This window comes from Camelus ferus, chromosome 2, assembly GCF_009834535.1.
Source record: "Camelus ferus isolate YT-003-E chromosome 2, BCGSAC_Cfer_1.0, whole genome shotgun sequence".
Classification (NCBI taxonomy): domain Eukaryota; kingdom Metazoa; phylum Chordata; class Mammalia; order Artiodactyla; family Camelidae; genus Camelus; species Camelus ferus.
This window is the reverse complement of record NC_045697.1, coordinates 54,487,259-54,509,160: the sequence shown is the minus strand read 5'-3', so window position 1 is coordinate 54,509,160 and position 21,902 is coordinate 54,487,259. Positions and strand designations below refer to the sequence as shown.

The window sequence follows — 21,902 nt, the reverse complement described above, 5'->3', positions numbered from 1 at the left end:
AAGACACTCATTTACCTAACAGTTAATCAATTTTTACCATTGATGGTATTGATAAAGAATACAGACCATTTATTAAAAGAAAAAAACCACCCTCAAAGAAACCCAAAAGGTAAGCAGTGTTTTAAAAAAACAAAAAACAAAAAACAACAACTCTTCTTTAAACTCCCTGTAAAGTTTGGAGGGTTACCAGACATCTGGTCCTGTCCAAAATATCCATACGGTTCATAAGATGTTTGGTACACCCCAAAAGTTCCTTGATATTTGCAGGATCATTTGGTCCTGTCTAAAACATTGTAAGACATCTGGGCCACACTAAAAAGTCCTTGACGTTTGGGATTGTCTATAACTACTTGGCAGGGATCCAATTTCAAGGAATTTTTGGTGTGGACCAAAATATTTTATGGATGTTTTGAACAGAACCAAATGTCCTGCAAGGAGTCTGGAAGCATAAATTCTTTTCAAGCATTTCTACCTAGGGAGTAAAAATCAAGCCAGATTTACTTCAAGTGCAAGCTACAAAAATCACCATAAAAGATATTCTTAAGTTTTTCCTTTCCTTCATATCCCATGTATATCCTGCTTACTAAAAAAAACTTCACTTTTGCTATTGTCACTGATATTATCATAAACCAAGACATCATCTATATACCCCTCAGATTATTGCATTAGCTTTTAGCCAGCTCCCTCCAGTCTCTTTCCTACCTCCAATATATTCTGCTGCCAGAATTTTCTTAAAATGCAAATCTGACATTATTCTCCTGCCTAACAATGTTATCTATCATATATCATGTATCTATCTCATGCTAGGCTCTGAACTATGTACTGTATTTAGTCCTCAATAACAGGTATTTTCATTTTACAAAGATATTTTGCCCCATCTACAAATTTTCATTCTTCCCACAATTCATTCTTACCATCTCATCCTTAAGTCATTCCAGATAACTTTATTTCCCAAATAGATTATGTACACTCTTTATTAGCTGCATAATTTTGAACAAACTATTGCTTTTGCCTGATGTAATCCTTTTCCAAAGATAGCTCAAATGAAATTTACCCTAAGCTGAAGTTTGATACACTAGTGCCCATAGTGTTCTGTAAAAAACTTTATTATAATAATTATTCAGTTACATTTTAATTACTAACATGTCACTTTTCTTTAGTAGACTATAAACTCCTTGAGGGCAAGGGCTATTTGATAAAATGCAGATGAAAAAATATTCACAGAAGTAACATTTATGGGATACTTCTTACTTGCTGTAACACTGCTAGCCCTCACTATTATTTTAATGCTCAATAGCCTTGGGCACAATCATCCCTATATGTGGACAGAAAACTAAGTTTGAAAAGTTCAGTAAGCTATTTAATGTGACAAAACAATTAAGGAGCTACACAAGGATGGGAACCCAGGTCTTTCTGAAGTCAAGTTTGTCTAGCCACTTACAGGTACTCAGTAAGTATTTGCTAAATGCATAATGTAATAAAATGAGAAGTATCATTCTCAAAACATATCATGCTGGAGGTTTCAAATATTGGCCAACTCTATAAAGCTTTTTTGTGAATTATCTGCAGTAAAATTTAAATTCCATTAATCAATACACTTCAGGACCACACATTCCACTCTCATCTAGGTAGTAAACAATAAATACTACTATCAGTTTATCCAAAAGATACTTAGGGATCTAAATGAAAAACAAGAAGGCAAATTAATGTCATAAATAATATAATAGTAATTTTATTTAAAAATAGATAATTAAACCCAGATTATAATAATTAAAATGTTATTAACCTTATTAATAATCAGTTAAACTGACAAGCATGTTGAGACACTCATCATGCAGAGGGTCATTTATTTGTGACAAATATTTTTATATGCTAATTTCATGTAAAAAGTTTTAGAATTTCTTATTAAGGTGTAATTGACATAACATTATATTAGTTTCAGGTGTGCAAGGTGATGATTTGATATTTGTATATACTGCAAAATGAACAACAAATATTTACTCATGCCTATTATGTGCCAGGCATTGGTCTAGGTGCTTGAGACACATCAATGTCCAGATCAAATATAGATTCCTGCCCTTGTGAATGAAGCTTAAGTTCTAGTGGGGGGGAGACAGATAGTAAGTAATATAATAGCAATAAGACAGTGATAAATGCTATGAAAGAGAGAAAAAGTAGAGCAGAGAAAAGGGCTAGATTAGGTATGCTAGGCTAATATTAAGTAGGGTTCAGAGAGGCCTCTTCAGGAAGTCCAGAGACCAGAGATGAAAGTTAGATGGCCATCTCAGAAAGAGTTGCAAACAGAAGGAACAACTAGAGCAAAAGTCTCATGCTGAAGACTGGAATGTTCAAGGGAAAGAAATAGAATCTTGTAGACAAGGGGACAGAAGTATGAAAGGAACTTAGAGAGGTAAGTGGGAACCAGATCACTTAGGGGCTTGCAGACCACTGCACAGACTGGCTGTTTTTGTTCCCTCTCTTCTTTTGGGTCTCTGCTCAAATGCCAGCTTATCTGGTGAAAATATGACAGGCAGAGGGAATACCTGACTACTCAATATACTGTACCAACTTAACACCTCCTATTCTGCTTTATTTCTCCATAGCACTTACCACCATCTGACATACATATCTAATGGTTGTGCAAACTCTTCAGGGAGGGCAGGAACTTTGCTTTGCTCATTGCTGTATCCCTAATGCTTACAAAAGCACCTGGCATATAGCAGCCATTCTTAAAAAAAAACCTGAATAAATGAATGAAAATAATAATTTGGCATTTTTAAAAACACTTCAGCCTCATAAGCCTAGTCTTTGTGTGTGTTTCCATATAAGAGGTGGATTTACTTTTACTTGGTCTATTGACCAAATCAGGTTTCTAAGCCTATTAGCTTAAAAGCTGACTCTGAACTACAATAAATTCACAAGAGCACTGTAATGCTATAAATCTCGCTTGATAGGTAGTCTGTGGAGCTTGGTAGATTCATGTCTTTACTACTGCCATTAGGTAGGAGTAAATCACATATTGTATCTGAACTTCATTAACCTCTATATTTAATTCTCTAGTGTACATTCAGCTTATGTTTCAGTTCTTGAGAATCTCCTGCATATAATGTTCGACACTTACGTTAACTTCAATCTTTTTGCATGGCCAGGCATTACAGGAACATAGAGCATTTTGACTCCCTGTACCACCATCGTTGGCTCAATTCCGTACTTCTCCTAAAAGTGCATACCCAAAAGAGAAATGATCAAAGCCTCATCCAAATATAAAATGCTGGGTGACAATGTTTTACAACCAGCAGAAAGAGAGCAAACAAACTCCTGCTATATAATATTTATAAAAACTGTTAATGAAATTATGCATAAAAACTAACAGACTCAAAGCGACTATAATGAATAATTGTCTCACTTTGACTGCGTTTATGAAATCCAAGAGGGTGAAATCTTCTTTGCCATGTATAGTCCATCTGTCCCAAATTGTAAATGATATTCCATTTCTGTTATAGAAAAATATTCAGAACAAAAACATTTATATTTTCTTCCCTTTAGTAATAACATAAAACCCCAGAAGTCCATTATTTGTGATTTAGTTAGACACTAATGTGGGAGAAAAAAGAAAAATATAACTTTAAAAATATTCCATTATCTTATTTCCCCATCACACCATACAGGTAACCACTTTTATCAGTACCCTGTTGATCCTCCCAGTGTCTCATTATAAAGTATGCCTTAGCAAGAGAGTTCTGTCTCTCTCTCTTAAAATAGCTGCATGGGTTTCACTGTGTGGATGTTCCAGTCTCCTATTAATGAACACCTGGATTGTTCCAATCTTTGGCAGTGATAAATAATGCCAGAATAAATATCCTGTACATAAATAATTTGAGCTGAGTGTAAATGTATCTGTAAATTTGAAATATAGTGCTATATTTGCCTTATTATGGGTTATATTATTTTATACACTCACCAGTGATGTATGAGAGTGCTTTCTTACATTCTTGCCAAGATAGCAGTTTTCAAATTTCTGATTGTTACCAATTTAAAAAGTGAAAAATGGAAGTCCAGGGGAATTGTTTTGCTTTGTCATATAGCTTTTGGAATTAGATTTTTAATCTCATTACCCATTAGTCAGACACTGGAGTGTCTTTTAATTCATCTGATGTAGATAGACATAGATGAAACCATAAGAAAGTACAATGCTAAACAGTGTGACAGATTAAGTGTGAGAGTTCTATGGCAGTTTAGTCAGCAATGCTTCAAGTCACATGCAAAAGAATGAAACTGGACTTTTACACCATGCACAAAAATTACCTCAAAATGGATTAAAGACTTGAATGTAAGATCTGAAACCATAAAACTTACGGAAGAAAACTTAGGTGGTAAGCTCCCTGACACTAGTCTTGGTGATTCATTTTTTGGATTTCACATCAAAAGTAAAAAACAACAACAACAACAACAAAAAACAAGTGACACTACATCAAACTGAAAATCTTCTGCACAGCAAAGAAAACATCAACAAAATGAAAAGGCAACCTACCAACTGGGAGAAAATATTTGCAAATCATATCTCTGATAAGGGGTTAATATCCAAAATAAATATAAAGAACTCATACAACACAATAGTAAAAAGAACAAAAAACAAAAAACAATCCGATAACAAAATGGGCAAAGGATCAGAACAGACATTTTTCCAAAGACATATGGATGGCATGTGAAAACATGTTCCATATCAAGTATGCGAAAAGATGCTCAATATCACTAATCATCAGAGGAATACAAATCAATGGCCACAATGAGATAACACCTCGCACCTGTTAGGGTGGCTATCATCAAAAAACAAAAGATAACAAGTGTTGGCAAGGATGTGAAGAAACTGGAACCTTTGTACATTCTTGGTGGGAATATAAAATGATACAGCAACTATGCAAAGCAATATGTTAACTTCCTTAAAAACTTAAAAATAGAACTACCATATGATCTAGCAATTCTACTCCTAGGTACTTATATAAAGAAAATGAAAAAATTAACTTGAAAAGATCTGTATCTCCATGTTCACTGCAGCATTATTTACAATGGCTAACATACGGAAACAATCTGTGTCCACAGGTGGATAAATGGATAAAGAAAATGTGGTATTATATCAATGGAGTATTATTCAGCCATAAGAATGAAATCCTGCTATTTACAACAACGTGGATGGACTTTGAGGACATTATGCTAAGTAAAATATGTCATACAGAGAAAGACAGATACTTTATGATCTCATGTACACGTGGAATCAAAGAGAAACAAACAAAACACCCAACCAACTGACCAAACAAAAACTAAAAAACCCTCAAGCTCATAGATAAAGAGAACACTGAAAGTGCCAGAAACGGGGTAGGCGTGTGGGCACAGTAAGTGAAGAGAATCAAAAGGTACAAGCTTCCAGTTGTAAAATGAGTAAGTCATGCGCATGTAATGCACAGCATAGTGACTATACTTAATAATATGTATTGCATATTTGAGAGTTGCTTAGAGAGTAAATCTTAAAAGTTCTCTTCAGAAGAAAAAAAAATTCTGCAACTATGTGTAACAATGGATGGTGACTGGACTTACTGTGGTGATCATTTCCCAACATATACAGGTGTTGAATCGTTATATTGTACACTAGAAACTAATTTAACGTTGAATGTCAATTATACTTCAGTTAAAAAAAAAGAGAAGAGAGAAATGCTACATGAAGAGGTAGCATTGTCCTGAAGTACTGGAAAGTGTTATATATACAGAAGAAAAGGAGAGATGAAACTATTACTTTTCTCTTTTAAAATGTAAAAAAAAGGTATGTCATTCTCATTATGCAAAAGCAAAAGACCTTCATACATACCTGATTTCAGTTTTTCTTACTTCAGATGTCTCTGTAAACACTATAATTGGAATGGCTAAGTTAAGGAAACAATTTTTGTAAGCTTCAAAAGGGTAGTCACCAGCTACTTTGATCATTTCCAGTGCAACCTAGGTAAAACAAGGTGATCTGATTATATAAACAGCCCAACACTATTCATGAATTTAACTGCATCTATAGAATTTTCTTGAATTCTTTTCAAGCATTTCTGTGTGAAGAATAAAAGCAAAATCAACTATACTTCAATAAAAAAATTAAAATTAAAAAAAGGAATAAAAGCAGCTTTTGGACTAGAGTAATATAAATTTCTTTTAAGTCTCTCCACTTAGCCTATTTCACACTTTCAAACTTTCAACCTGTTCTGCACATGTTAAACAAAGTTATCAAAAAAATTAATTAGACCATGTAATCTTCCTACTTTGAAAGCAAACAGCAGAGCTCAAGAAATATAGCAGTCCAAAATCATTTAATAGGAAAAATAATTACATAGCTTTTAAGAATAACACCATGGTACAGTAAAATAACTAGGGCTATTCTAAAGATTCTAAATCATTAAGAAAAAACTAAATTGAAAGAAATCCAAATCACTAACAGGAATTACATTTATTTTAAGGCAAAGAAGTAAAATCCAATATAATCAAATAGCAAAGATTATGGTAGTTCATTTTATTCAAGAAAAACAAGAGCACTTGGTTTGTATGGAAGATACAAAGATGATGAAGATGATCACTGTCTGTAAGAAAAATTATATTCTATCTTGACAGAGCTTGTTTTTTTTATGTTAAAATGTTTGTATTATCTTAAAAGCTCAAAGTACAGATTACTGTATTTTCAGAAATACCTTACAAATTTAAATTATAAGATCAATATGTATTCTGCCTTCTCTAAGATCTGAGTGACTGGTTGCGAGTGATATAATGGGGAAGAAAGGAAAGAAATGATGAAAAAGAAGCATTTTCAAAGAATAATAATCTCACCAAGCCAGAAACTGCAGCAGTGGATGTTGCTATAGCAGGTATAATTCTACCTGCTATGCGCTTTGTTTTGAAACGGTCAGCTGGTTCAATGCTATACATTTTGGCACGAAGATTTGATGCAGCTGTGATGAAATCTATGTGTCCATTACGATCATCATCTTTTTCAAATGAAAGCACTGCCATCTGAAGGTCATCTGACGGTAACAACCAGAAAAACAAAGTTTCCTAGTAAGTGGTAAGGGCTTTACTAGGTAAAAAGCAATGTGGGTTCACTACTGTTAAAGAGTCCTTTTTGTTTAGGTTTTTAAATGACTGAACAACAAAAAAATTCAAGGAACTGAAGTTTTTGAAGGACATGAAAATGATGGCTTTAACACCACTAAATTAGAGAAGTTTCTATATTAAAAAAACTTTCTAAAAAATGGAAAAATAAGAAAGCCATGTATAACTGCTATTAAGCGGTTTACAATAAAAAAAAGTCAACATTGGGTACTGTTCAAAACTTGATTCCATAAATACTACTCTGAAACACTCTGATAACTAAGAACAGGGTCAGCTGATCAAATAAAAATGAGTATCTTTTTGACACATTTCTAGATTAGTGGTTCCCCGTATCATTCTGCGGATAGGTGTAGTTTGATATGTGATGAAATGAAAAAGTAAGATATGACAGCAAGTTTTTTCTAGAATTATAATTATTAAATTAGGATAACAATCTTTTATTTGCAAAATAAACAGTTGGCTAATCTATTTTTTTGTCCCCTGAATTTTACTGGTCTTTGCATAAAATCCCCAAAGTTTGGAAACTGCTGATTTATGTAGTTAAAAGATGATGAGCAGGTCTAAAAACATGAAATAATATAGAGCTAAAATAATGTTTTTAAGGAATTAAAAGTTCAGTTTCCCTATATTTAAGACTATTTAGCAACGATGTACATAGGTCAGTTTATATTTCCTGAGTGCAATTTTGGAGACTAAGAAGCCAAGAAGAAATGTCTATGGTTTTTTATCCTAAAGTGACTGGGACCCAGGGTTAATGTCTACAAAGACTCCATTTTTCTTCATTATGCTAGCCAAAAGTTAAGAAGGAATCACACAGTAGAATTTCAAAGACTAAAACAATCAGAACAACAACAAAGCAAACTTACATTTCAGGCTTTGAGGGTAGGGCAAATGGTAGAGAAAATGATGAATTTAGTCACGGTTAAAGATGAAGAGTGACTTTCATAGGAATATGAAATAAGTAATAGTATTATTGTTATTATTATTTAATCCCACAACTTTTTGAGTATAGAGGTTAGCGAAAATAAAAATCTCTCCAGTTCAAAACATTTTCAATAAAGATTTTCCCTTACTTGCGGTAGCTTCATTAGATGAAATAGCCTTTTCTAGTTGGAAAACAGCATTCCTCTCATCTTCACTGCTAATAGGAACATGGTCTGGTTTCCTTGCAGTTTCATCTGTTTGAACAACCTTTTAATATATGTATATATATATTCGTTAATGTCATCACATCCTACACCTAAGTTTGATTATCCTATTTGTTTTATCAAATAAGTAACAAAGAGAAACATTCTATCCAGTTTAATCAGATTATTAATCATTATGGACTAATGTATTTTATACCTTCCACTGGTAAGTAATGCTACATTATTTATATATCTGTTTTATAATCTATCTCCTCACACTGACGTATAAACTCTAAGAACAGATATCTTTCTCTTGATCACTGAGAGAACCTAAAAATATCTAAAATAAACTTGTTCACAGTGAGTGTTAAAAATACTTACTGAATAGCTTCCAAGATCTGAGTTCATACAATTCTGTTAAAATTTCACACTAAAATAAGTTAATGTTAATCAACAGTTTGTGATTCTGACAAATCAACATCAAAACAAATTACATAGCTCTAGCTAGTGCAGAGCTCTTTTCTGTCTCCAGGGAAATTGAAGAAATCCATAAAATACATAATATGGGCATCTTTTAAATATTTATTGATTGCGGACAAGAAGTTCTTTTCCAAAGAATGTCTTCCTTCATATAGCTGCATGCTTAGGACAGCACATACAAGTAATTTATCTTTAAGAAATTACTTATCAGATATTTCATGAGGGCAGTGAAGTCAATATTCTCAAGCCAAGAAACTTTCAAGTCATATTTTTACATATTAAATATTATTATAAGTATTTGAGAAATATTAAGGAGCCAAGGAAGCAGTAATATATATTTGCCAGAACGTGCAGATTATATTTTTGGCTGTGGCATCTCCTAACTAGAAGTGCCAGACCCTAAAGCTTCAGTGGGAGGTGCTCCAGGGAGCTGTGAAAAAGCACATTAATTCATGTTAAAATTGTAGCTAAACTGCTCAGGATAATTTACTACCCCTAAACTTTAATACAGAAAGAAGCAATTCAAGCTAGAAAACATACTGAAGGGCATTAAGAACAGTGAAGTTATTGATGCCTTTTTCCTTGGCTTCTGTCTAGCAGTTTTGCCCATTAGAAACATGGGCTAGGAATTTTCTTTATATAGGAATTTTGTTTTTCCTTTCTGTACTTTTATTCTTGATAAGCTAGAAGTCATGAACACTTCATTCAGTAAACCTATTTACCTGTACAAAATAAACTGCCTGTAAGTTTTCCTCTTCCCTAAAATAAAAATGCTGAGTGGAAGAGTGCATACATACACCACTTCTTACTTGAATTTTGCAAGGAGGCAGTCATTACTCCACATTTTCCAGTATAGTTAAAGGGTAAGGGGAACAGAAGGTTGTTTATGTGGATGATTTCTTTTAGAGTGCACACAAAAAAGCACATAATGAACATGTGAAAAAGGAAAATATTAGTATTTTCAAACTTTCCTATTTACCCTGCTTAAATTTCATGTTCCATCTTTATTAATATTCCCTATCTCTTTCCGCATCCAATATTTTTGCCTGACAAAATCCCAACTCTTGTTATAACCCAACTTTTCAGCTATTTTACAGTAGCACCCAAGTAGATAACTGCTTTTTCTCCAGCCACATTTAGTGGAATATATTAAGTGGAATTAACACTAAGTGGATCCTCAATACTTTGAAATCCTACTTGAAATATCTTGAAATCCTACTACATCTTCTAATTTCCCACTTTTCCCACTCCCCTGGGCAATCATTATTTTTTTTTTCAAAATTCTTCTATCTTCTCCCTGTCACTTGAAGCTATTAAGCTTATTTCTTTTTTTAACTTAGAAAATAACAATCTTTTTTCTCTTACACTCAAACCAATCCCTTACAAATCCTGTCAGCGTTACTAAAAAATATACACAGAATCCAACCCTCAACACAACTTCCCTGTTACCCACTACTTAATTCAAACCATTATCTCTTGCCTATAACCTCCTAATACCTTTTTCTACTTCCTCTCTCATGTGTTATATAATCATTCTCAACACAACTTGCCAGGGTCACCCTTTTAAATATAAGTCAGATTGTGTCCTCTGTTTAAAATGCTCCACTGGCTTATCTCATAATAGAACACATAGTACTTATCATAACCCAAACTACCTCTCCAACCTCACTGTTTATCAATCTTCTTTTGCATATTCTCCTCCAGAAAAATCCTGGCTCTCAGTCTTTCAAGGCCTTTCTCTGAACTTGTTCCTGCTGTCTGCACTCTCTCTCACCAGATAATAGCATGGCTCACTCCCTCACTTCCTTCAGGCTTCTGCTCAAATGTTACCATATCAGAGAAGCTTTCCCTTTGTTATCTCATAAAAAAATGATACCAGCTCCATCATCCTTTATTTGTTCTCCCTGTTTTAATTCTTATTAGCACTTATGCCCATAATGAAGTATCAAATAATTATTGGCATTTTTAATAGTCCATCTCTGGTCCATTAGAATATAACTCACACAAGAACAAGAATTTTGTTTTGTTCATTACAGGGTTATCCAGGTTTGGAATGAGATTCGATACAAGTAGAAGTTCAATAACTACTTGCTAAATGAATGAATTTGTTTGTACACATACCTTGTTGGAAGGTTTGAATTCCTGAATTTTTACTTCAGAAAGAATATTCAACAAGGCATCTGCTGATAAGTCCTGTTTTTAAAACAGTAATTTTATCAACACATTTAAAAAATTCTGAATTCTAAATCTAAAAACATCCTAAAAAAAAAGTCCTTTATCATTGTAAAATATTTGAATAATGTATCATCTGACTGTTTAGATCACATCTATTTGTGACATTTACCTTTATTTCTTTAGAAATATCATCCATAAAGGCTGGAAGGTGGGGGTGGTATGCATAAAAAAAGTTTTTATTAGTCAACAAACCTGAAATCTTAGTTCTTTCTTTACATTTTAAAATAGGTAGTTTTAGGATTGGCTGTGAGTATTATATAGAATGCCTTGAGATCAGGTACTATCTCTTAATCGTTTTACAAAGTTCCCTGTACAAAGCTATACTCAATATACACTGACACAGTAAATAAAATAAGTAAGTACACGGAATTCATACCTCTGGAATCAGGAAAACATTTAAATGGTTCAAGATAAACTTGGATAAATTTAAGGCTATATACATATTCATTGTTAAAAAAATAACTGCTTAGAAAAAACTGAGACATACCTGCTTTTGAAATCACCTACAATTCATATCACAAAATTACCACTCTTCAGAAAAAGAATATTCGACTGAATGGCACCATTTTTTACCAGACATTATGGTATATTTCACTGTGTGGTAACTCAAAAAGGATTAATTTACAACAGGCATTTTTATCTAGATCCAAAATAGCCAGTGTTAGTTATGGATGTAGTTCATATTTTTCCGTTCTGCCTACTTACAAGTATAGCAATATATTTAGCTCTATTATGCACTTGAGAAGAAAAATTCACTAATGCAGACCTGCCTCTTAAATATAACTGTATTAGCTCATTTATTTATTAGTCAATGAAGATGATATCTAAGAAAATAGGTATAAATGATAAAAGTTAAGAAATGTCAATATGGGATAGCATTTTCAAATCTCCTGAAAAGCATGTAAGTTAATATCACAAAATAAGCCAAACAAATGTTTACAAAGACACTCTCTAAGGTATATTTAAAAATTGTTATAAAATAGGTCACTTTGGGTTTTCAGAGTAATTGCAATAACTGAAGTTAATAGATTGTAAATATTTTAAAAAATAAACTAAGACTGCTTTTATAAATATTTGTTTTCATACTTAAATTTAGAAAGCAAAATCTGACTTTCTTCTGCTTAGCAATGCTGCAATGAGAGTTTAGCTTTTGCTATATTAGAATAGGCAGAACTATCACAAAATAAAACATTTATATCAAAGAATGATTCTTATAATATACAAACACATTTTGATGATGCAATTAAACAAATTCATCTGATTCTAACCTTTTCTATCACTTGTTAGGGCTCGAAGAGTATCTTACCTCTTCTGTAAATGGAATGCAATAGACTGTAGCATATAATTTTGCAGCATTCAGAAGGAAACTGAAGTGCCTTTTGAAATTAAAGAATAAAAACGTGAATGCACAGTTTCAAAGAAGATGTTTAATTCATCAGAAACTAAAGCCTTTAAAATGCTTAAGTAATCAGACTTTTTGTTACAGGATTTTTTTTTTAAGTTAGGCAATGAAATTCTGGTCTAGACCAAGGAATTGCAGAAATTATAAAAGAGGAAACATCAGATGTTTAGCCTCATAAGAACCAATATTCAGGTAGTGATCAAGACTACTTTGGGGACGGGAGTGGCTATAAGTAGAAAAATTAAGGTAGTGAAAGAAAATTCATTTTAATTCATAAGAAAATATTACAGATTTGGTTTTAAAGAGTGTATAATAAGTTCAAACTAAGAAACCAGTTTGTTTAAAAGCAAAAAACGTAAGTTTTACAGGATTCAGGATAAGGTGCCTAGAATAAGCACCAGATGAAAAAACTAAGTACAGTTATTTGTTGAAAAGGAGGTTAACAAGCTAAGTGTTATTTAAAATACATACAGATAATAGTGTGTATTGTGTGTACAATGTATATCTCACATAGATAGACAGGATATACAGATATTTATTCAAAGATCAACTCCTTTGAAAATTAATTTGAGATTATTTAGGGAGTTATTCAATAGTAACAATTTTCCCCCAGTTAACTGAAGTTTCTTATATACTTCTTACATATTTAATGAAAATAGGAAAACATTTGTTTTCATTTTACTTTTTTATGAATAATGTCAAAGAGATAACACTTTGGGTTCACTTTAAAAAAGATAAAATAACAAGGTTATTTACCATGTAAATAAATAGATACACTTATGGGTGGAGAGAAGAACTGTGGCAGGCTTTGCTGGCCAAAGTGATATGCTAACTTAGATTAAAAGAGATGTAATAATTTTATATTAAAGAGCCTGAGGTTTTCACTCTGCAGTGTAAACCTATACAGTTAAGAAGTTTACAATAAAAGATGTATGTAAAACCGGATATATATACTTACAAAGATTCATTTAGATCAAATTTTAATGGAGACGGGGGCCTCTTTGGTGATTGCCAAAACAAACCTAACAAAAGATACAAATATTATTTTCAGTGTCAGGAGCCAGTAATAAATTGTGTTAAATTTTCTTCTCAATATTTTATTATACTTACTGCCATCTTTCAGTCGTGTGTCCAGAGGGAAACAATGAAGAAGCTGAAGAGCCTATAGAAAAAATTGAATTAAAAAAAATCACTATTTAATATTAACTGGGGTTAAAAAAAAATCAACGTACATAAAGAGATACACAGTGAAGTATTCCAGTCACCCTTGTTCTCCATCTGTCCATTTTCCTTTCACTGTCCCCATCCCTTGGAATAACCTCTTTTGTTAGTTTTTATCAACATTTACAGGGTTTTTTTGCATTTATAGCAAACATGAATGTAGATTATTTTATTCCTTTTTACACAATAGTGGCATATTTTACAAATCATTTCAAAGAGCTAATCCTTAAAACAAAAATAAAACCAGTAAAAATATATAATATTTTTATTTTGCAAAGATATGTTTGAGATTTGCTTGAAAATCATTTGTGGGAGGGTCTACTGGGTGTGATCATAGATGAAACAAGACTGCCTACGAGATGGTAATTGTTAAACCTGGTGACAAGTATATGAGGATTACATGGAGTTCATTACATGCTTTCTTAACAATTCTGTGGTTGAATTTTTTCATAATAAAAAAAGTTAAAAAAAAAACCTATAGAAGATAAGGAAGAAGAATTCTTTAGACTTTGAACATGAGGTCACTAATAGTCATGGTAAGAATAATTTCAATAGTTGTGGGGAAAGAAGACATATTTATTGGATGAAGACTTCATAACAGTGAGTATAGAAGTATAGACTTTTCCAAGAAGCAGAGAAAAGAAGGAAGTGAAAAGCAGGGATAAGTATAATCCAAAGACTTAAAAAAAATTTTTTTTTCTTGCAAGGGGAGGTAATTGGATTCACTTATTTAAATGGAAGTACTGGGGACTGAACCCAGGACCTTGTACATGCTAAGCACACGTTCTACCACTGAGCTATACCCTCCCCACTTAAAAGACTTTTTGAAAAAAATGAACTTATTTTGTATTCCAACAGGTAAAAGCCCAAAAAGAGGGAGAAACTAAAGAGGGTGCAGGACACATTCTCAGAACTACAACTGGAGTAAGAATAACAGCTAAAATTTAACTGAGCATTTATTTATGGGCCAGGTTCTATTCTAAATAGTTTGTATGTATAACTCATTTGATTCTGCAGAATTTTACTATTTTACTAAAACCCATTCTGTTTACAGAAAGACAAGGATCAGTTAAATGCAAAACTGACAAATACAGAAAGATAAGGATCAGTTAAATGCAAAACTGACAAACTAATGGGTGAAGTTTAAATGCATTCTTTAATCAGCAACATTAATTAAAAGAGAAATTAGTTGTGTGCCTGTCACTTGTTCTCAGTTAACTTACTATTTATTTCTGAAAAGCTTCCTGAAAGAAAGAGTAGACATTTCAGGTCAGTGAAATTAATTTCATAGTAATTAAATGAAAAAGTTTAGACTTTTTCTTATTGTTTTATAATGTATACTTGCCTTGTGGTTAAAATATTTTTCAAACTTTAATCTTGCTAATTCTACACACTGGGACCAATTTCGAGGTCTTCTGCTGAGTAACTTAATAACTTGAAAACAGCCTTCTAAACTGTGTCCAGATTGTATCTTCTAGAATGAGAGAAAAACCAAAACAAAACAAATACATGTCCAATTAATCATATAAACACACACACACATTCCCAGGAAGAGTTAGCCAAAGTCTCAAGTGTCAGCGCATGTGTCTCGTGATTTAATTTTTTTACCTTAAGAAACTTGTCCCTATCTTTCTCTCTACCCTTTTTTTTTTTGGAGGGGGAATGGGAAAAGACAACATGTGAAATTTTAACTCTAAGTTTCGTGTCTCACAAGTTATCCTCATGTCTTGCTAGCTATAAGTTATTAGTACATTATAAGTACTTAATATAAGAAGTGCTATGAGCAATATTTCATACTAAAAAGTTACCCTTTTTTAGTGTAGGACAGGAAAATATGAAAATAGCTTTGAAGTTGCCCTCACCATGAAAGTAATAAATTGGAGACTACTGTCCACTCATGAAATTCTCACTAGAACTTGGTTTTCCCAAAGATCTTAATAATCTGTTTTATTATTTGTAGCTGTCTGATCATTATTACCACATCCTTATTAGGTTGAACCATATGAATTGCTGTTCTGTGAGTCTAACATAGTCAAATATTGGCAATTCCACATAGTTCAACCAAACTAAAAAAAAGAAGGGTCATTTGTGACCTGCTCATTAATTTCAAGATTCCTCATACACTTACTATATACAATAATAATGTTATACTCTCTGTTTAAGGAAGTAAAATAAACTATAGGCAACTTGAAAATAAGATTACCCTGACATAAAATGTTGAGTTTATATTAAAATGTATTGATTTTTACCTGTAAGACTTCTTCTGCAGATTGATAGGTTTGCCAAAATTTGTTAAATAATGAAGGCTTGTAGGAAAAGGAACTTTCAAACTATAAAGGAAAAGAGGAAAAAAAATTACAAATAGAAGTCTGTTTAGAAGTTGGAAATATTGTCTTTTCTACTTCAAAGAAAAATTTCTTTAAAAAAACTTTATTACCTTATCTCTTGCCCACTGTATAGTGTGTTCGATAGCAGCAGGAAAGGATTTTAGGGTACAAAATGGTATTTCCTCTTCTGAGGGATCCCGCTAATTTATAAAATATGACAATAATAAAGAGAAGCAATGACAATTTTTTAAGGATTGAATTTACTTAAGTGTTTTAAGACTATGAAAAAATAAAATTCAAAAATAAAATAAATCCAACATTTTTTTAATATTCTATCTCCTAGGCATTAAGAGGAAAAGCTGATTCTTCTGACATTTAACCCACTTGTTATAGCAATGAATTCTATTAACACTTATTATCTGTGTACTCCTTTGGTACCATGTAGTACTCATAACAAACTACCATATATAATTAAGTTTTTTTTTCCTCCAAGAATCAAGGTGACATTTAAAAATTTACAACACTCCTTACTTTGAAAAGTAATTCAAGAATTCCCAATTAGATGCTCAGCATACCGTAAGTTTCTCTCTCCATGGAGAAAAAATATTTCGAAGCAGGAATCATATGTTCTTGATGCTTGGTACAGTTTCTTGCACAAAGTGCGTATTAAATAAATGGCAAATGTCTGTATTATGCCATGTGAAAAATTATCATTGAAGAATCTATATTCTATTAAAGGGTACATTTAGTCTTATTGGTTTACCCAATCTAAAACAACTCACTTTGTCTCTACATAAGAGATTTGTATTTTAGTTTGTCGATCTATAAATATCATGAAATACTTTAGAAACCAAAGAGGAAAGCCAGAAGAGTATTCAATTCTGACTTTCCTGAGTATGAAGTCTGAGAATATAAATACAAGAGGTTTAGGAAAGATGTGGTAGAATGAGAGAATCAAGGGAACTTTTAGAATTTTATAACATACTCTACTTTGAAAATCTTTCAGTATGGCCCCAGCATATCATGATTTTCTCCACCTAATTTCCTTCAAATTAAACTGATCAATTTTGTCTACTATAATGTTTTTGCTATATAAATTTCTGATTTCATGACAGTAAAGGAGAAAACATATTTTACAAAAATTTTAAAAATATACTAAAACAAACATGGCCATTAAATAAAGGGACACATGCTTATAAAATAATATTCTTCTCTTAATTTTACAACTTGGGTTGACTTTTTTTAAATCCTAAGGCCTACAATTATTTCCTAGACCAGTGGTTTTCAACTCTGGCAATATCGCAAAATCACTTGTGGAGGTTAAAAAAAGCTATATCTACATTATTTATATAAAATATATGTATATAAATGGCTTGGTCCCTCCTATAGAGAAACTGAGTCTTCAGTAAGATTTTGAGTGGGTCACCAGTTCAAAAGTTGTTAGAAAACTAATCAAGTAGCTCTGAGAAATAAACAGTAAACATAAGAATAAGATTCCAGAAAGACCAGAAACAAAATTCTGATGATTAATATAAGTAAGTTCAGCTACACTACAAAGAGTGTCCATGCACATATGCAGACATCATTGGCAGATCAAAAACAAAAGGGATTAAAGACACTAAACCAAATTTCCTGACTGATGAATTGGATAAACCATGAAACATAAAAATTATGAGATATAAAGAAGAGACATCTACTAATTTAAAAAACTGGTTCACTTACATGACTATTATAGGATTCAGTTAAATGAGGTACAATAACTTCAGTGTGTCCCTTAGTGCCCATGGTTCCAGAATCTAAGAGGGGCCGTAGATTTGCTAAGCAACGGCTATTTGAAAAGAAAATAGATTACAAACATAAAAGTGAGCAACAACAATGTAAGCAGAGGACATCTTATCATTCTCTATTGATCATTTCACAGGTTGATCACTTCTTGAATGTAATATTTTAGGAAACAGATACATTACCACCAAACAATCTATTATTTCCACCCCCCTCCTCCCAAATTCTGTTGGTCAACCTAGCAATTTTAGTCTCTACCTTCTATTACTACTCCAACCAAATTTTGAGTTTCAACTTTTTTTCCTCTCAGTTAACTCTTAATTAATGTGTTACCCTTTCTTCTCTTGCTTTCTATTTCTTCTTTGGTTATTTTTTGACTATAAGCTCTATCTCACTGTATCTTTTCAATGTTTTCTCTATCCCAAACCTTCTTTCTCAATACTTAAAATATCTATATTCTACACACTTCAATTTCTTAAAGTTTCTTTTTGCCTTCCTCTGTCCAAGCTTACAAATTTTCTACTGCATTCTCAACTGGTAAATTTTCCTGTTAATAAATCTGCTCTAGTACTCTAGCATTAAAGGTCATATAAAGAAATAAGAAAGATTATGTAAAGTGTATATATGATAGTCATTTATTTATCTACTTATTTAACAAATATTTACTGAATGACATCCTGTGTTGGGCACTTGAGGATACAGTGATGGGAAAATAAACAATCCCTGAATAAATGATATAATGAGGGAACAAACTTAAGCCTGTTTGAATAAAGACAGTCAGGCTGAAATTGAAAGAATGAGGGAAAAAAAGCTAAAAGAGGTGAAGAGCAAGTAGGCAGACTTGGGGTCAGGAGTTTTAAAATAAGAAAAATAAAATTTCCTGAGACTGAAGGAGAGTATGTGCAAGTACTTGAGGTGAAAAATTAATGGATGCCCCCTGTAAGAACTGAAAGAAAAGAATGTGTAGAAAGAATAAGGGGAGCCAGGGAGATACAGTAAATTTTAAGCTCGAGTGGTGGACAGGTAGCAGATACTCTATGAAAACCATTTAGGCCATGATAAAGATTTTAAATTTTATTCTAGGTGTAATGAGAAACCATCAAATGGTTTGGGTTCGAGGAGAACTATAATAAAAACATAAAGAATTATCAGAAAATTCAGTTAACTTTTCAATAAACAGGTATGGGAGATGAAGTGAAACAAGAGAGAGACAATTTCTACGAACCTGAATTTCAAGAACATACCTGTCTACATATCTCCTGGCTTCCACATTATCTAATGCTGTAATAATTATATCTTGCTTAGTATAGAACTCATCATTGTAAATCGCCTCAGTGGCTGGACATACTTTGTTCAAGTGTGCATCTATTTTTAACTGAGGATTTATTTTCAGGGTTGTATCAGCAGCAGTATAGCTTTTAGGTTTCTAAACAAATAATATTTAAAAACAGAAGAAATGAATATTAAACAGGATAAATATAGGCCATGATTGAACTTAACACATTTTATGCTTGAAGAGTAATGTAATGAGACCACTTTTCATTTTTAGTTTGTGGAAATTACATTCATTGTGGTCATGCTACATTTAATAATCCACATTAGCTTGAGTAATTCACACATTATTAATAAAACCTAAACAACCCCTTTTATAGCTAAGTGCTTTAGAATTCTTAAAATATTAGTTAAAGTCTAATTAAAAGTACATTTTTCCTTAGTAGTGAGGTTTGAATTGGATGTGTGCCTAGATAAAAAATAAGAACACATTCAGTAAAATATTAGAAATCCAAGCTCTACAGAAGATGAACTCTCAGAGGTATGGTAATTTAATACTTTGGTACTAAAATCTCTTCAAAATTTTACCATTTTTAGATGGAAATATTTTAAAAATTATTATTATATATTTTAGTTTTAAAAAGAGTACTCTTTCTTTTCTTAAAGATTTAGTGATCATTATTAAACCAATGGTGTCATTTCAAGCAGTATCAAAGTTCATTTGAGAGTACTGGCTCTGACAGTAAATATCTATAGACCATTCTGTTTAAATTCATGCATCTAGTTTAATGGTATCTGTCTCTTCTCATACTGTTAGGCTGATGTGTTTTTACTTCTCAGTGCTATTAGCATACATACAAATTGTAAACTTCGTTAGACGTTAAAACAAACAGGCCTTTATAGTTCTTCTGTACGTAAAATGCATAAAGTTCAGTGAATTAATCTTGTGACATAAATTAGCTTCATGAGAGACCCTGTTACTTAGTTCGTTATATTTGAATTGGTAAGACTGTTAGGTTAACTATGTCACTATATAACTACATAAAAGTATGCTTTAATTACTTTCTGTTCATGACACTTCTAAGTTTAGTTTACTAAGATTATTAATGTTATAGAATAAAATGAAAAACATTTCCAAAGTAAACGCAAATTTGCTTGACTGACTAAACTGTTTTTCCTGACTTAAATATTTTGATCTCTATATAAAAGAGTAAAACAAATATTACTTTATAATAAAAAGGGATGTTAAATAATTAAAAAAGATCAAAAGAGCAAAATGTTCTAACTGCTAACCTTTACTTGTTTTGTAATAAAGATGGAAAATAAGAGTGTCGAATTTGTCATCCATAAACACTTCGTATTAGGGAAACTGTTTCTATATCATTAGATGTTTCTAAGATTAAATACATAGACAAATCCTGATTATAAAATGAAAAAACATGCCCATTATTGCCCATGATTCACAACTCAGATTTTAATATGCAAAAGTAATATTTATATAAAAATTATATATTTTCCCTATTATCATTCTCACTATTTGATAATTTGAGAGATTCTAATAAAATAAAGAACACTTTATGCTTGTTCAAGCACCATTTTCTATTTATAAAAAGGAAATTCCCTTTTTTTTTGTATAATATAATAGATGATTTAAATTTGAAACAGTGTAACAACACACCTGTATGTGATGAGGACGAAACAGGAACTGTCTATTCAAGTTGGATTTTTCTATCAAGTCAGGATCTGTTACTGTAACCTAATACAAGAAAAAAAAAAAAGATGAAAGTACTTAAGAAATAAATTTAAATCTACTTTGCTTTTCTGTGAATGACTAAAACAACTCCCACAAGTTATTCTAAATTATTTTGCCTGGTAAAAGTTATAAGAAAACAAATAATCCAAAACTGGTTACAAATACTACTCTTTTTATACTTACATTTAATGATAATTAATGTTTAGCATAGGAACATGTTAAACAAATCATTTGAAACCAAACTGCAATTCATGTTCAAAACTTTTTCTAACTATCATAACAAAACTGAGGCTAAACATCACTATCATTTTGGAAACATGCTAACAGAATAGCCATAGAAGACAGCTCTTCTTTCTGTACATATTTATTCTCAATTTTAACCAATTTCCATGTTTCTATTTGAAAGAAACTCTTGCGAAAGCAAAGGTCTACAAACTACAGTGTAGGCAGGCTTCTGGTTTTTGTAAATAAATATTACTGGAACACCTGTGATGCCATTTGTTTAAGTATTGTTTATGACTGTTTTCAAGCTACAATGGCAGAGCTGACTAGTTGTGACAAACTTAACAGTATTTAGGCTTACAACAGCTGCAGTCTGGTCCTTTTGAAAAAGTTTGCAGACCCCCATTCTAAAGGATGCAAGATAAAAGTAAACAGATGCAAGATAATCTAAAAAGTATTCACAATGCATTTGCCACTTAAGCTAGTATTTGTGATTTCACTAGGAGCAGTATTTCTCAGTGTGTTCTAGTTGTTAGATGTTGATGTTCAGAGACACATTCACTTTTTTTTTAAGCTGGCATTTCGTGTGTGTGTGTGTGTGTGTGTCACGTTCACTTTTTTTAACCTGGCATTTCCCTCGTTGTGTGTGTGTGTGTGTCACATTCACTTTTTTTTAAGCTGGCATTTCCCTGGTGTGTCTGTGTGTGTGTATTTGTTTTCAATAGTTCTATGTAATTATGTTTAGAGGGTGTCTCTTAAAAGGGGAAAAAAAGCACAGAAAATGTGTTTTAACAGAAAGCTTAATTAGTATCTAATTATTGTGATAACTGATAAAAGGCTTTTCTTCCACCTCCCTCCACCCCACTTTTTATCCACTCCCATTTTTTTTTTTTTTTCTGTCTTCTACTGGATTGGTCAAGTTTTCTTGGTTTTAATCCTCCCTC

General features: G+C 32.0%; 1 protein-coding gene across 1 annotated transcript in view; it reads right to left on the bottom strand.

Annotated features, from left to right (window-relative positions):
* UBA6 (ubiquitin like modifier activating enzyme 6) overlaps positions 1–21,902 on the bottom strand; it is a 73,511-nt gene that overhangs the window by 3,522 nt on the left and 48,087 nt on the right. The window contains exons 18-32 of the mRNA XM_032459126.1: positions 20,662–20,739; positions 18,956–19,137; positions 17,652–17,757; positions 16,040–16,129; positions 15,852–15,932; positions 14,948–15,076; positions 13,492–13,543; positions 13,340–13,403; positions 12,286–12,355; positions 10,866–10,937; positions 8,211–8,328; positions 6,856–7,049; positions 5,861–5,988; positions 3,407–3,494; positions 3,122–3,216 (exon numbers count right to left, since the gene is read on the bottom strand). Of these exons, the coding sequence (XP_032315017.1) occupies positions 3,122–3,216; positions 3,407–3,494; positions 5,861–5,988; positions 6,856–7,049; positions 8,211–8,328; positions 10,866–10,937; positions 12,286–12,355; positions 13,340–13,403; positions 13,492–13,543; positions 14,948–15,076; positions 15,852–15,932; positions 16,040–16,129; positions 17,652–17,757; positions 18,956–19,137; positions 20,662–20,739 (1,547 nt within the window). The remainder of the gene's footprint in view (positions 1–3,121; positions 3,217–3,406; positions 3,495–5,860; positions 5,989–6,855; positions 7,050–8,210; positions 8,329–10,865; positions 10,938–12,285; positions 12,356–13,339; positions 13,404–13,491; positions 13,544–14,947; positions 15,077–15,851; positions 15,933–16,039; positions 16,130–17,651; positions 17,758–18,955; positions 19,138–20,661; positions 20,740–21,902) is intronic.